This window comes from Odontesthes bonariensis, chromosome 1, assembly GCF_027942865.1.
Source record: "Odontesthes bonariensis isolate fOdoBon6 chromosome 1, fOdoBon6.hap1, whole genome shotgun sequence".
Taxonomy (NCBI): domain Eukaryota; kingdom Metazoa; phylum Chordata; class Actinopteri; order Atheriniformes; family Atherinopsidae; genus Odontesthes; species Odontesthes bonariensis.
Genome location: NC_134506.1, coordinates 37,185,356 through 37,202,803, shown reverse-complemented (window position 1 = coordinate 37,202,803; position 17,448 = coordinate 37,185,356). Strand labels below are relative to the sequence as shown.

Below are 17,448 nucleotides of genomic sequence, written 5' to 3'. Positions count from 1 at the left end.
GCAACAAGGGGACTGATGTCAGCATACACTCATTTCCAAAGGACAAGAGGAGGAGAAAAAAGTGGGAAGATGCTTGTGGACGGACACAGCTTCCCAAAAACTCCGTGGCTGTGTTCCCGTCACTTTTCTCCTGAGGCGTTCGAGGATTTTTGTCGCCCGCAATTGATGAAAGAGCTCATCGGAACGACTGGCTATAAGCGTAAGCTAAAACCCGATGCTTTCCCTAAAGTTCCAGGGAAGCGAGTGAACTGCGCGCTAAAAAACGAAACCGAAAGGAGATGGTGGGTGCTATCCTGAGCAGGGGCCGGATTCACAAAACTATTCTTAAGATAAATCTTAGGAAGATTCTTAAGAAAAAAATCAGGAAGTTCCTAAGATTTATCTTAAGTGAAATTCCTCAATATTTTCGTAAGAACAATGGCATTTCTTAGGAACTTCGTATTTTTATGACTTAAGAACTTCTTAGAATGTTGGGAAAAAAACTTGCGCGAGACCAACGGCAATAACGATATTTGTGAAGATGGAGGCAAAGCGGTCGAGAAATTTCTCCAAGCAGGAATTGGAGGTTTTGGTGGAGGAGGTTGCGGGGAGGAAGATACTTCTTCTAGGGAAGTTTGACAACATGGGGGTGACTGCCGAAAATAAGAAGAGGGGGTGGGCGAGGGTCGCCCAGTCTGTGTCATCTGTGGGAGGGTTTAGCAGAGACGCCGAAGCTGTAAAAAAAAAGTGGGCGGATATTAAGTCGCTGGCCAAAAAAAAGGGAGCCGAAAGGGCTAGGGAACAGGGGAAGACGGGTGGGGGGGTGTGTACTATTCACCTTGATCCCATCGAAGAGAAAATAGTGTCAATAATCGGGGAGAGGTCCGTGACGGGAGAGGAGGGAGGACTGGACACTGGAGCAGCAACAGACAACAACGAAGGTAACTCAGCTAGCCATATCGATGACTTGTTACAATGTATAAAGACGTTGTTTCTATAGGCAATATGCCTAGATAGTACTATTGCCGAGTTTAACACAGTACAACACAGTTGTTATCACACAGATGTACCTGTCATATTTAATAGTGTCCTTGATTCTGTTACAGATTCTGTTGTATTTCTGTACGATGTACCAGCAGACCCCATCCAGTCCTTTGCAACGCAAGTCCCCAACTCCGAGGAACAAGAAGTAAGTTAACTTAAAGCGGTTATGCACCACCTGATTTCACACACTGACCAGTGTTAAATCAATCCAATGTAACTATTTTACCCTAAGAAATAGGGTTAGGGTTAGCGATTTTACCTTACAAAAACGGCTATAAAAAAATGAGCCGCGACATTTACGTTTAGTGTAGAGAATGACCTCATTTCTGCACTTTGGAGTTTTTCTCAGACCTTAACTTATTTGCTGTCTTATGTGTCATCTTGCCATGTCTTGTGTTGCACTTGCTTGATGTTTGACTGTGCTAGGGCAGTTGTTGGCTAACTAGTTTGTCATATTTTGTAAGTAAGCTAATTTCAACCGGTTTTGCTAGTTTTAGTCGCTAGTATATCGTTCGCGAATCATCACGATTAGCTATTGCTACATTGTGTTGCTTTAAATGTTTTCTTTTCTTCAACACCTAACCATTTAGGAATTTGTTTTGTATATTGTTACAGAACCCCGATGATGTCCTGTCCTTCTCAGGCGTATTGCCTGACATCACAGTAAACAACAAGACAGAGGAGATGTTGTCACTGCAGGCCGAAATCCTGCAAGAACTCTCTGCACTACGCCGAGTACAGGAGCAGCTTTTGGAGGTGGAGAAACAGAAATTAGCAATTGCCAAAGAAAAACTTGAACTAAAAAAAAAGAGAATATTAAAATAAAAATTTCAATGATGCACATATTGAATGTTTATTGGATTTATTGTATGCCAAAACAAAGAGTTATGTACATTAGGCCTATGTAAATCGTTGTCGGATGAGATCCTGCCTTACTTTCATTCCTGATTGGCGATTAAGGCCGTCTTCTTCCTCTTCCTCTTCCTCATGGTCATCATTGGGGGGGATGTTGGGTAGGGGAACATGATATGCTAAGCAGATATTATGCAATATGAATGCACATGCTATAATTTTGAATGCCTTTCCAGGGCAGTATTGCAGCACTCCTCCGGAGCGGTCTATACAGCGAAATCGGGATTTAACCACACCGATGCATCTTTCAACAACACTCCTTGTTTTACATTGTTTCTGCCACAGAGGCCGGGTGCAGAATTGGTGTCATGAGCCACGGCCTCAGGGGGTAGCCACTGTCACCTATACCGGTATGACATGAAGGTCTATTATGATAATGCTGTAAATAACAACACATAAAGTACATTTAGAAATATGTGGTATAATTCCATACCTAGTAGCCACCCATCTGGCATTTCTCCTTCATTAAATTTTATGCCGGTCCCGGAATTGCTCAGCATGAAGGAGTCATGGGTGCTCCCTGGCCACTTTGCCACAAGGTCAATCACTTTGAGTGTTGCATCACAGATGACTTGGACGTTGATGGAATGATAGTTCTTTCTGTTCACATACAACTCCTCATTCTCATGTGGTGCCTATAAAACAGAAGCATTTTGTAAATAAAACAAATAATCTTTAACTCTCAATACAATTAAGGAGTATGCACATTTTACAAAACAACCCTGACTTACTTTAATTGCAACGTGGGTCCCATCAACTGCCCCCAACACATTTGGGAAACCCGCAATATCTGAAAAGTGCTGCTTGATGCATTGTGCTGCAGTTGTGGGGAACTTAATAAACATCCCTGCTCTCCTACACAAAGCAGTTGTCACATCCCTCACAGCACGGCACACCGAGGACTGGCTGGCCCCTAAAGTGCCCCCTAGCACCATCTGGAAAGTCCCCGATGCAAAAAACCTTAAGGCCAGCATAACCTGTAAGGCTACAGGGAGGGGTGATGAGCGTCTTGTCGGCCTCTGTAGATCATTTGCCAGTAAACGTATGACAAATAAAATTGCAGGCCTGGGGAGCCTGTACTGCCTCATTAACATATGGTCAGGCAGTCTAAGGGGTCCATCCTGTCTCTTAGAGGCCTTCGTGGATTTTCCTCCCTAGCTGCAAGCCATAACATCTCCATCTAGAAATTGGAAGAGACAACAAGGTCAGTAATCAATTAATGAGTAGGCCTCTACATAGTCATTAAAAGTCAGTCAGTGTGTACATTATAGTCATTAATAAATAATCCACACTATACGACTGTAGCGTAATGAAATGACTGTGATCCAAATGTCATGAAATGACTGATTAAATTATTAACTTAAATAGGCCTTGGCCTCATGATCTATGGTCAACATATCTCAGTGCTGTGGGCTACATTCAATAGCCTATATACTAAACATGCTAAGGCTAAGGCCCATTGTAAATAATAGCTAACAGTAAGTTGGAGCCTAATGTATATAACCTACCCAATATAATTAATAAAACATACACAAAAAACATTGGTAACAAACTTACATAACACAAGTTTAAACAAAGGTTCTCTCTTTTTTGTAGAAATGTGCTCAAATAAATAATATTAAAGGCTTACCTTTCTTCTGTTGCTGTGTTAAGATGTGGTGAAGGGTTGTCTTAAAGTTAAGAGGAAAACTAAGAAGAATCTTAAGAACTAAGCTTTCAAGAATATCAATTATTCTTAACATCGTTCTTAAGACAAAAGATAACATGAAAGTTAAGAAAAAACTTAAGAATTTTATTTGAGAATATGGAATGTTCTTAGCCTTTTTCTTATGACAAAAGTTAAGATAAAAGTACCAGTTAAGAACTTTTTGTTTCTTAAGAATGCTTTGTGAATCCGGCCCCAGACAAGCTGTTGCTACGGCAACGTCAGGCGAAACATCGACCCGCCACTCATCACAGACAACGACCTCACCTCACGTCTTCACACTGCAGTAAGTGTTGGCACTATGTGCTTACTTAAAAAAATCCGGGTTATTGTAATTTTGATTTTTTTGTCGTAAAGTGGGTGTTACTGACGTCCTCGTCGTGCTACTGCCACAGACAGCCCACAGACCTGCTGCCTATTTATTCATTCGGCTAAAATTCAAAATTAGTAACCCGGATTTTTTTAAGTAAGCGACGCACCTCCACGTTATCAGTGCTAGTGTAGAGTAATTAATAAATTATAAACAGCATAGTTTGTGCCTGTATAAGCTTGCCCATAGGAAACCGTTTCATGGCCGAATATCTCAAGAGAGCAGGCAGACGCCTCGCGAATATCTTCGGAACAGCTCCAAATGTTCAACAACAAGCAGGGGTGAGTAGAACATCATGTTATATTGTGAAATCAAGGGCCCAATGTCAAAAAACCGATCTTATCCTTTAAGAATAATTGAAGTTTCTCCAAGATGCATCTACTTTTGTGTCTTCATTATCTGTGTCTCTAAACCCTGTGTAAATCCCACTTGGCTCTGGGAAGACGCTTCTTATTTTGTTCACTGCACACGCAGGAACGACTCTTCGGATTCTTCTTCCAAGTCTTCCATGCATCCACCAGGTGAATTGCCGATATGCGGCATATCTGTAAGACCTGCAACCAGAGTATTCTTTTTTTTTTTAAATCATGTTACTATTAATTCTTGAAATAATGCTACAAGCAGTTTACCTAAACTATATATAAAAAAATGTGATTGTGGTTTCCCTATCGTCAAGTAATAGTCCAAAATCAAGCCAATTCAAAGCCAGGTGAGTGTTACAGAGGTGTATGCTACCAAAGTAAAGTAGCCTGATCAAGCCATTACAGGTCGCTAGAATTATTATGGGGAATATGTGGTATATGCAATGTGTTACATTCACCCCCTCCACTAGGTGGAGCCTGTTAGTAGTACAACATGCGTGGTGTACAGTAGGAGAACCAGAGTAGAAGTACCATACTTGAGATGAAGGCACGTTATGTTTATGCTCTCGTGCATGCGTTTCATTTTGGTTAAATAAAAGTAGTTATTTGACTATGTGTGTTTATTTACGACACAAAAAATAGCCTATTTAGTTGTCAAGGTATTTAAGTCCTTGCATTCGGTTTCTGTCTTTTTAGCTATAGATGTTGGATATTTTGAAAACCTATTGGAGACTTCGTTCCGACCGCGAAGAGCAGCACTCTCTCGGTCGTGGAGGCTCACGAGGGCAGCCCACAACACATCTAGGTTGAGACAGACCGCTCCGAAGTTTTCATGTGCTGTAATGCACTAGCCTGGCTGACGCGTCCACAATCTTGATGAGATGGTGGTCTGGGAACTAGGTGTGCGTTTTCTCGTATTTGAGGCGTGGTTTACGAATGCCTAGAGCCGTTTATTGGGCGCTACGAATGTCTATCAAATGACGTCAGGTTCTTCCCATGCTGCTTTGCGCGCAATTCATAGCCAATTGTATCACTTATACCAGATGACGACAGAAATTTGACGAGGAAGAAGAAAAAAATGGAAAATAAAAGTAAACTTGCGCTCTAAGCTACTTAAATTGACAACAAAGTAGGCCTATATGCTATATTCTACATGAATTTTTATGTTGTAGAGTTGTGAATTTATTTTAATAATGGAGAAATTGAGCAGCCTTGCTTTGTTGTCTACAGTAGTAGATCAACCCTCATCTTACTTTGAAGCTCCCAGCTCCCAGAAGTGACGTCGACGCAGCTTTAGCAGCAGAAAAGCTATCAGGCTTGTGTTGATGATAATAATAAACTCCTGGACTATGTACAAACTTCCAAATGCATCGTTTTGTGAGTACAGACCATATTTGTACTCCTGTAGAAGTTTGGTGTCATGGCATGTGATTTTAGTGTGGTAATTTTGGAGATACTGCCAGGGTCCGTTGGCGCTTGTACTAAGCTATTCGGGATAACTCAGTAACTCAGCTGATGTTCAGCCAATATCAAAAAAACTGCGGGTGGGCTACTTGGCTGGATGTCACGGTTCAAATGACCCCAGGTTGAATCTACTCCAAAACACTTTCTAATCAGTGGTCAAGATCTTGCGCTGTAGTTTAACCAGCAAAAAACAAACTAACCTTAAAGCTGCAGTCTGCAACTCTTTTTCAAGCATAATGCCTGGAACTGTCAGCGGATTCTGAAAGTAGTACATTAAATACCCCAATACAAAAAAAATGAGTTCTCTAGGTCCCCTATTTGTCCCGCTAGGTCCCTCCAAAGCCAGCAGGTTTGTTTACAAAATTGCAGACCGGACCAGTAAAACGTAACCAATCAGGTGACGAGCTGGGCTCTGCTGCCTGTCAATCACCGATTGTGCACGCGCGATACAAGGTAGGCTCGTCCCCACGCTTATTTATCTGGACTATTGAACTTCATTACGGGCTAGTCTACTTACTGTGTCTTCCATGATCGCAAATGACAGGTGAGTTGATGAATGAGGAGTCGTGTAAGCGCATCTGGCCTGCACGTAGACGTGCACGAGTTCTCATGTATTTTGAAGGGGCGGGACAAGAAGTTGAATAACCTTTTATTTTTCGGTTAAAAAATAAGCATTTCTTGCATTTTGCAACTACGGAGGTCACCGTTTTCAACTTCAAGCGTTCTGATAGATCATGTAAACTCTTAAAATGCCAAAAAGTAGGACTTTACGTATGACAACAACAAATCTTGCAGACTGCAGCTTTAAAGCTGCCGTCGGCAGGCTTTCAAAATTACGAGTCTAAAGTCGGAAAATTCGAACTGATACAACTTTCAGGTCCCTCCCCCTCTGTGGACGAGGTTGTGCACGTGAGTTCACACCAGTGTGCGCGCACACAAGCTGGGGGCAGACTCACACTCAGCATGGAAGATGTGGTTGGTGACTGTTCTGCTCAGATAATAGATAAATTATAAACCTAACGTGATTGGTTAAAAACACCCGGGAGCGCGAGCACGATTACAGGGAGCTACAGAATTCGTTATTTTTCCTAAACAGCCTATCTAATATTCTACTTCCAGAATCCCATGACCGTTCAAGCTAATACGATTAAAAAAAAGTTGCCGACGGCAGCTTTAACCAACGACTAGTATCGATGCTGTGAAGACGGGATAGAAATTGGGGGCGCACATGCTCAACGCACGTCAAAGGGAATAATATTCGGACAATTACACGAATAAAGTTAATTACCAAGAAAGCCTCCCATCGCGCACAGTGCCAGCTTGTAATCTGTCCCCAACAATGCTGTTACTCAGAATGTATGAGTCGTGAATTGAACCAGGCCTCCTCGCCACAATGTTAGTTAATTGCATTTGTGCATCACATAATCTGTACATTTATGGAATGAAGTTGCTTCCTGTTGATGTACAAAAATTCATCATGTGATGGTGCTTTTATAGCAACGTGTGCGCAGTTGATAGCTCCGATTACATTTGGAAAACCGTCTCTCACTACAAATTGCACTTTAATGTTGGCCTGTTCAACTGCATTGTATGGGAATTGAATATACCTGGCTGAGATGCGGATAATTCCGTCCCACAAGGCTGGCATGGGTCGGCTCAGGGTCGACTGGCACAGTCCCGATCGGTCAGCCAGCTCCCTCTGGAATCCCCCAGTTGCCAGGAACCCCAACGTGGTCATCACCTGTACAGGCACAGACAGTGCATGGCTCCTTGTGTTGCGCTCCAACTTCGGCTGGAGCTTTGCGCATAGTTCGAGGATGATTGCCCTCGGGAACCTAAAGCTGCTGATGAGCCAGTTGTCCTCATGTGCCAGCAGGTCCTCTCTGTTTTTAAACACACGCTCTCTCCTTATTGCGCCATTTGCAATGTCTTCCAGTATTGCTAAAGCAGCCATTGTTTTTTTTATGGTATGCATTGCAGCACTTTGCACATGCTTTTATATCCACTCGTGTAATTGCAGACACGTGTGTTAATTGTTCATGTGTTTCAGATGTGCACCATTGTCTGAGGACTAATTGTGTTCACATTCATTTATTAAAACAGTTTCCCAACATCACCTCTAAGTGTCGCCAAAGAATCAACAGCTGCAGAAAAGTGCGTACGCCAGCCATGAAGTTGGCGTGAGGCACCGCACATTTCCACGAACATTTCGCTCTTGATACATCTGATCGTTGATGTGAAAACGTGCGTACCCCACTTTTTGTGCGTACGCACCCTTTGTACATGAGGCCCCTGGTCCATGGCTACCATGATCTGGCTGATTCTGATTCCAGCTGCCCCTCCCTTTTTTTTGAAAACCTTTGGTCCCATCCACACGTAGCCGGGTATCTGCTAAAACGAATATATTTTTCTACGTTTGGATCTGTCGTCCACATGAAAACGCATAAAAACGCATCATAAACGAATATTTTTAAAAACTCCGGGCAAAGTGAAGATTTTTGAAAACTCCGTTTTTGCAACTGCGTGTAGACAGAGATAACCGGAGTTTGGCATTTTTGAACACAATATGTCACAACATGCGCCAAAACAACAACAAATCTGCTCTGAAGTCAAATGTGCGACCTTTGTTTACTGAAGAAGCATGGATGCCTTGAGAACTGTGGTGGTTGTTATTGTGCAGGCGCTGTTTACTGCCTTGATTTTACGCGCCCAAGTCGTACTCCCAGAGGAATGGCGTGACAATTTCCACATGTCCCGGTCCTCACTCCTGTCGCTGTCAGAATTATTACGTCCTCATATCGAGTGGCAGTCCACTGTCATGCGATCACCTGTCAGTGTCTTCAAAAAGTTGCGTGCACACTTTATTATTTAGCTGACGAGGGCAGATTGTGCAAAACAGCATGCATTTGGGTTGTCAAGACAGGTGAAAACGCAGATGTTCCGTTATGTGTGGAAGTTTTTTTTTTTCGAAAGTAATGTGAATACAAATTATTTTATAAACGGAGGGGGGGAAATATACCCAGTTTTAAAAATACCCGGCTACGTGTGTACATAGCCTTTATCAGTTGGCTGGAGTAATGATCCAGTTGAGCCAGAAATGTTGATAGCAGGGGGATTGTGGTACTGCGAGTGAACTCTGCATTTACCTGAAGACAGAATTTCACATGAAACTTAAAATGATCTCACATCACTTTCAACTGGTCACACTTTGTGGAAATGTAACCATAAGTCTACTATTGGCTCCAACTTTTGAAGTGGTGCGTTGATGGTTTGCATTTATTCTAATATACTGTGCATTGTGATGCAGACAGATTGACCACATACATGAAATTGTCTCCATGGCTCCATGGTTTTCACCTGGTTCAAAAGAATTACACCAACACAGACATAGTTGAGTCTTTTTTTTTCTCAAAATTGAGAGCATTTTGTTCAATAAATGTACAACTATCAAAAAAACAAACATGATTCTCAGAAAACAGGGCTGGCCATCTGTTTGTGAACTCGGCTATGAAGGGTATACCTTCAATAACTTCTCGTCTCCTATGGGCGAAGGTTTTCTCCATTTTACAGTTGATTAGCTGATGGTTGTTCCTATTCTTCACCTCTTCACGATTTCAGTGTTTCCATTACCACGAAACCGTACCGATCCGTACCGTAACCATTTTCGTAACCCTGCTGCTTGGGGTACCTAGCACACAGGACCGGTTCCAGGCTCTGCTCTCTGTTGTTGGTGAGGAGGCTGTGCAGCAGGAGCTCGATGGCGCTGTGCAAAACGAAAAAGTTTTCCAGCTGATTGCCGCAAAAATGGAGTGGTTTCAACCGGACCGAGAGCCAGTGTCGCATTAAGCTGAAGAAGCTTGGAGGTGGTTCGAAATTATGGATGTGTGATGGACGCTTTGGCACGCACTCCGCCCACCCCTGAGGGTCCCCTTTGTACAGTGGGAACGCAAGCCGACCCCAACGCAACCCGACCCGTACTGCATAGTGGAAACGAGGCTTAATGTAAGTGCTTCCCTTTCCTTTTTAAGGCTCTCTTTGGTCTCGCCTGCTGGGTAATCGGGACAGAAGTTCTGTCTATGCACTATTTTGCCACACTTTACAGTAAATGCAGTGCATTATATTATCGGCTTTACTGTATTTTAGCCAGGGAAGCTGGTCAAGCCACTCTCTTGGAAATGTATACACTTTACCCCTTTTAATTTCCGTTGGTTCTGGCTCGGAGTCGATCGTATGTGGCTGATTATCTGATGTTAGCTCTGGACCAGGGCATGACATAACGTGGGAGGTTGATGGCTCCGTGTCAGAGCATTGGTTGTGTCAAGGTATCAGTAATGTAAATGGTGCATTACGTAGTCACTTACTATATACAGGAAGTAACGCGAGAGTTCGCGAGTTAGACTAACGAGACCTGAGACATGTATGTTCATGTGCGAGTTGTGAATAAAGCACACAAGTCGAGTTCAATAAGCTGTGTCGGCCAACAGTTTATTTGACATGGTTTCAGAAGTGCTGTAGGATAGAACACACTACAATGGCGAAGTTCAAGCCTCCGTAAAACTTTAACTTCGAAAAGCCGGGAGACTGGCCGTCGTGGAGACAGAGATTCACGCGATTCAGGTCAGCTTCCAAGCTAAGCTATGAGGATGCAGACGTCCAGGTTAGCATGCTAATTTATGCAATGGGCAACGAAGCCGAAAATATTTTCAAGACATTCACCTTCACTGAGGAAGAGGATGAGGATGATTATGAGACTGTGTTAGAGAAATTTGATGTGTACTTCATACCAAAACGAAACACAATTCATGAAAGAGCGTGCTTTTACCAAAGGCAACAGAAACAGGGGAAATGGTGGAGACATTTATCCAAGCCCTACACAAACTGAGTGAGAACTGTGACTTTGAAGATAAGAAAAACGAACACATAAGAGACAAATTGGACGTGGGAATAAGGGATAAAGAACTGTCCAGAAAACTGCAGTTAACTTCGGACTTAACCCTCGAAAAGGCAGCGCTTATGGTGAGGCAAGCTGAAGAGGTAGCACAGCAGATAACGCAGCAAGAGCAACAGGCGCCGCTGGCAGTGTAAGCAGTGAAACAAAGGAGATTCGTGAAGAAAGGAGGGAAACCGCAGGGAGAGTGGACAGAAGGACAGCAGCACAGCTATCAAGGGGAGAGCAAGTGCAGTCGGTGCGGTAAAGAAAAACACAAATATGCAGCCAAATGCCCAGCCATGGATTCTGAATGCGAGAAGTGCGGGAAGAAGGGGCATTGGGAAAGAAAATGCTTCACAAAGATTGTGAGGGAAGTTAACCAGGGCAATGAAGAGGATGAAGGTTTCTACCTTGGTGCTGTGGGTAAACAGAAACAAAGCAGTGCAGAGCAGTGGACAGAGCAGATCCACATAGGGTACACGCCAACGTTCAAGGCACTCAACCCAGAAAGAAAGGTAGAGCCACACCAGGACCCATTAGAGAGTCCAGGAGGAATATTGGACATTATGGGACAATTTACAGCTAGTACATTACACAAGCAAAGAAAGCACATTTTTAACATAGCTAGAGGGTAGCCTAACAAGCCAGACCCGTACAGCAAAAAGTTGTACAGGGGTCTAGTGACGCTGGATAGCAGTGTGGGCGGGATAAACGGTTGTCTGTCAAGTTGCCTCTGCACTCAACGCCACGCAATAGGATGGCGCAACAACCAATCAGAGCGATGAAGAAGGATTACGTAGTCAGCGCGACGAACCAACGGAGCAAGCTGGTAAATTAAACTTTTACCATACCCGGTGGGCAAAACTCCGAAAACGTCCTTTTTTAAAAAATAAAAAAAATTAAGTGCAGTTTTCTGTTCGTCTTGCAAAGAAAACTGTATATCTACATTTTCTAGAGTCGCTGCCAAAGCCAAATCGAAAGACTGTTTGCTGGGCGCAGCCATTGTTTACCTCTCTCTGGAACTACACAATGAAACGTCGCACCTCTGTCGTCACTAGGTAGCCCGGCTTCCGACCACGCTCCTCACGATTTGATTGGCCCGATTAAGTTTCGATTTGCAGCCTCGCAAAACGATCACAAGTGACTAGAATAGCCCGGGAGCAAATTCAATTTGCGGTCGCTAGGGGCGTCTAGATTTCTAGGCTAGCTAGAGGGCATACAGTCAATAACTTACTGGGCAGAGATACAGCAGTGGAGATGGGGCTAGTGAAGCGAGTACAGCAAGTGAAGGCAGCAGCTGTTCACCAGGGCACGATGAAGACCAACCCGGTGAAGATACACCTACGAGACGACGCTGTGCCGCACGCCGTACACACAGCCAGGAGAGTTCCACTGCCACTCCTACCCAAAGTCCAAGCTGAGCTACAGCGCATGGAAGAACAGGGCATAATCGTGAAAGTGACACAACCGACAGAATTGTGCGCGCCAATGGTGCTAGTCATGAAGCCGTCAGGCGCAGTCAAAATCTGTGTAGGGATCCAGAGGCTGAATGAAAACCTAAAGAGAGAAACTTACCAGCTACCTACCACAGACGAGACGCTGGCCAAGCTGGCTGGCTCCACCATGTTCACCTCCCTCGACGCTGCCTCAGGCTTTTGGTAGATTCTGCTGCATGAAGAAAGCAGAATCCTAACCACATTCATCACACCTTTCGGGAGGTACTGCTTCACTCGCCTTCCGTTTGGGATAAACATAGCCCCAGAGATATTCCAGCGCAAGATGCATGAACTGCTAGGTGGTCTGGAAGGAGTTGCAGCATACATGGATGACGTGATTGTGCATGGAAAAGACAAGGCCACACATGACAGACGCCTGCAAAGCACACTCGAAAGGATGAAGCAAGTAGGCCTTAAGCTGAACGAAGAAAAATGTGTTTATGCACAACCACAGCTACGCTTCCTGGGCCACATCGTTGACGCCAACGGGGTAAGAGCAGACCCAGAGAAGGTGAGCGCCATCAGAAAGTTGGAAGTGCCCACCAACGTACACAAACTTAAACATGCATTAGGCATGATTAACTACATGAGCAAATACATTCCAGACATGGCAACTGTTGCAGCCCCACTGTATGATCTTCTAAAGGGGAAGATGGCCTGGACCTGGGACCAGCGACAGCAGCGAGCGTTTCAGAGCTTGAAAGAAGCCCTCGTCACCTCGCCTGTACTGGCCCACTACGATCCACAGGGACCGCCCACAGTGTCAGCTGATGCGAGTAGCTATGGGATGGGAGGAGTCCTGTTCCAGCTGCATGGAGAGAGCTGAAAGCCAGTAGCGTACTGCTCCAGGAGACTATCAGACGCGGAAACCAGGTACGCGCAAATAGAGAAGGAGTGTTTGGCGGGAGTATGGGCCTGTGAAAGGTTCCAGAAGTACTTGGTAGGGATGGACAAATTCCAACTCATAACAGATCACAAGCCACTGGTTCCACTGATAAACAGCAAAGACCCAGACACAGTGCCTGTTAGGTGTCAAAGACTCTTGATGCGGCTCATGCGCTTCAATGCAAAGGCAGAGTATGCACCAGGAAAAACGCTGGTCATAGCCGACACACTGTCACGCAGCCCGCTGAAGGAGAGAGACAGCACCACAGAAGCAGTCATTGCATGCCACGTGAACGCAGTGACTCACAGCTGGCCTGTCTCACAAAGTAAGCTGGAGAGGGTCAGGACAGCCACACAGGAGGACCCACAGGTCCAGCGCGTGAGAAAGCTGATCAGGGATGGATGGTCCAAACGAGTGAATAGCACTTCAGAGAGTGTTAAAGACTACTACATGATGAGAGACGATGAAACGATGCAGTACACACGAAACACCTCTAGGTGCGCTGTAAGCCACCCCCACCGGTTACACCAGAACAGTAGAAGAAGCAATGCGCATGCGTGTACGCCCCTACTTCTACCAGCGCGAAGCTCACGTTGTTCCTTCCACAGCCGCTGTAGTTAGCAGTGTCGGCAGCAGTGCTGCTATCAATGTTGTGGGGTCCATGATGATCGCTGTCTGTCCTTGTTGTGTTGTCTTCTTCTTCCGGATTTTGTTCTGGTCACTCACGTATGTGTATACGTCACTGCGTTAGCCATGTGGCTGACGCAGATATAAACAAATCCGTTTTCGCTGTAACAATGGAAACGAAACAACGCCGTTTTCAAATCTTCCCACTCTGGAACCCGTTCTCAAAAACTATCGTTTTGGGGTAGTGGGAACGCCGGCTCCGTGTGGCCACGACAGCCAAACGATAAGAAAAAGTATCGTTTACAGTGAAAAACGTTTTCGTGTAGTCGTAGCCTGAGTGTGAAGGCCTGATGACGCTGGGCTATCGCATTGTAATTCCAAAGGCCTTGAGACAGGAGGTGCTAAACCGCGTACACGAGGGACATCAGAGCCTGTCCAAGTGTAGGGAAATGCACAAGAGACTGTGTGTGGCCTAACATGTCAGGGGACATTAAAAGAAAAATTGAGACATGCCACTTTTGTCAGACAAACAGATGCACTCAGCGCAGAGAACAGTTACAGTCAACACCCCTACCTGAGAGACCTTGGCAAAAGATAGCCACAGACATTTGTGAATACAAAGGAAAGCAATACCTTGTGATATCAGACTATTACTCGTGATATCTAGAAATACTACACTTATCTACCACAACAACAGAACAGGTAGTGAGGTCAATGAAGGCAACATTCGCCAGGCCTCAGTATCAATGCGTCAAGCCACCTGCCGATAGCCGCACCTGTTACGGTGTTTGCTGCTTGGAAGCAGGGGAGTGCTCGGTCTGCACTTCGGTCTGCACCGTTTACATTGGACGCATTGATATCAAGGGAGGCAAAAATAGCGCCAAGCGATGTGAGGTCTGACTTTTTCATCAAGAACGATTTTGTGATGCAAATGTATTACTCTTTTGAACGCAAATTGTTTTGAGAAGCAAAACGCTTTATTTTTCTAGCCCCAGCCAACTAGCCGGACTACCTTCGTCAACGCCAAAACGAGGCTGGAACTCGGCTCACAGGACGCAGCAGGGGGTAAGAAAATGTTCATAAATGATATTGCTAATATGGGATGTCATACAGCTTCATGTCAAAAGAGGCGAACTATCCCTTTAAATCACTGATTTAAGCTAGCAATGACCGTTTTCCAAACTCTTTCAAAATGTACGACAGAGGGCAATAAAATAAAAACTGAAAAGACTTATCGTCGGTTGACACAACGTACAGTTTCACTCTATTATTAAGGAAACGTTTACTTACCATTTTTTTCGAGGACGACGGCTTCCAACTGAGCAAATGGCGCGCGAGCGGCAACAGTTGCTAATTTAGGGATTTACACAGCAACCCTGATAAAGAATAGGAGGTCCCTGGCAGCTCAGACAATGGCTGACAATATGTTGCAGTTTTTCGTACTGGTGTCACTATTAACACCGAAAGGAGAGAAAAATATCAAAGAGATGCAAATGAACCACAAAATTTCAAAACACCATAAACACAAAATTTCTCAAGGGACAGAAAATTACCGCAAGGAGAGAAAAACAATTACATAAAAGAAACTCAACTATAACTCTATAACTACTTAGAACTGATAAAAAAAATAGTAAAGGAGAATTAAAACTTACAACAAAAACATTTTATAATTACTACAAAGAGACAAAAAAATCATCAAAGAAGGATACAAGATGACCACAAACAAGGAAGTGGGACAAACTAAAACTATATGAAAATGGAGTCAGTTAATCATTGCAAAGATATTCCCACAGAGACAGAAAACAAGTCTGTATTGTTGGTCATATATTTTAATTTTATATTTCATAATAAATATCAGATGTCCTAAATATTTTGAAATCTGGGAAGTGGATTATGGATAAAGTAGAACCTGTGGTTAGTATTTGTGTCCAGATGTTTACGAGCAAGATAAGCAGAAAATATACATAACACCAGTTATTCATAGAGGAAACAAAGAGCTATAAGAGTCCAACCGTCATATAGATACATGACTGTTCTTGAGTTTTATCTCCACCGGTGCCATGTTCCAATAAGGACCATAAATCTCTAATTAGATTAAGTTTATAGATATATTTATGATTCATGCTATTGACTATTGCAGTATGTATCAGCTCTGCCATTCCAAAAACCCAGAGACCAACATTATGCCTCTATGTACTCAAAAACCTACGTACAGCATGCACCACTCAGAAAGAGTAGGTATAAGACGTTTCTATATGTCCAAATATTCAATATCTAAGATTTTTCGCAGCAAATGCAAGTAAAATCAGCAGTTGAAGATGGAATAATACTGTATTGGTTAATGTGTTTAAAACTGAAACTTTATCATCATTACGTGTTGATCTTGTGAAAAGAATTACAGGTTTTATAAATTAATTTGATTAAAGACCTTACAATGAGACTTTTTCTACTGTAACTAATGGCCAGACTGACCTGGTGATCAACTAAAAGACTAAATATGTTACCAACTTTCATCAGCTATCATGGGACAAGGCCTATAAACCACTGAGAGTTGCTTATTCCTTTAACATTTCATATCTACACATTTTAGATTTAACCCATCTGGGACAACCGATCTTCAGTTTTCCATAACTGATACATAACAGTTTCTCACTTTTATGTGCAGTAATGCACGGCAAACAAAATGAGTCATTTCACCCTGTGTAGGTAAACCATACAGCATTGTGTTGTGCTTGCAGTTAGACAGATTCACCACTAGATGACAACAGCTTCTCTCCAGATTCATTCCAGTTATCTTCCCGAGAAGCATTACTGTAATCTCGAATGGAAGTGTGACTGAAAAAGCCATGGAAAAAACAGGCCTACAGGAGCTGTATGGCAAGGTCTGGTGTGGGAAATAAAAGAGTAGCTCATAGATATATAAGAAGGAAGTAAGAAATTCCAGAAGCGTAGGAGTTCCTGGCACAACTTCACCTACTTGCAAGCTGCTTGATGAGGGGGAAAGTCAGGGTCGGACCTGCAGTGACGCTTGTAGCATATTTAGTGAATAGGCCTAACTTTATTGCTTGACCGACCCATTTTGGCTTGTGGCAAAAATGATTTGGTTTATGACTCGGGTGAAGGCCTCAAATAGAAACGTGTTGGTCAAACAATAAAGTAGTTTTCTATATATACACAGGTGTTGCTGACGTACTGACCTTTCTATTAACTTCAGATTCAGAAGAAATTTAATCCACCAGTCCATGAAAAAAAAAGGAAACCTGGCAGGGTTACAGGGAAATTTGGGGTAATACTGAAATCTAAATGGACTTTTTTTAGGTCCAATTCTCCACTTAATCTCCTAAACACAAGATAATTATTCAGAATCTCTGCCACTGCTACTATCCAATCAATTCAATTCAAACTGGGAGTGCACGCACTGCTACCAAACTGTATGTCAACAAACACAGTTTGTAGCACATCACGACACAGATCTCTTGCCTTACTATAAGAGGGGCGGAGGGATAAAAGCTGCTACAAGGACACAAGCTGTCAGCCCGCTGCGCACTATGTTGTCCGTGACTACATGCATCCCCTGGAGAGACATTCGATACTTCAGCCTTTGAAAACAACTCTCGTTCACAGGTTTGTGCTTTTTTTTGTAGCAGTTTGACTGTGGTTGTCTGTTATTGGG

The 17,448-nt window shown here is 43.5% G+C and overlaps 1 protein-coding gene across 1 annotated transcript; it reads left to right on the top strand.

Moving 5' to 3' along the window:
• Positions 1-313: 313 nt before the first annotated feature.
• LOC142385493 (nuclear apoptosis-inducing factor 1-like) lies at positions 314-1,857 on the top strand. The gene is made up of 3 exons (XM_075472096.1): positions 314-920; positions 1,086-1,168; positions 1,639-1,857. Exons 1-3 carry the CDS (start codon positions 521-523, stop codon positions 1,846-1,848), a joined length of 693 nt encoding a protein of 230 aa, XP_075328211.1. The 5' UTR covers positions 314-520; the 3' UTR covers positions 1,849-1,857.
• The last annotated feature ends 15,591 nt before the right edge of the window (positions 1,858-17,448 follow it).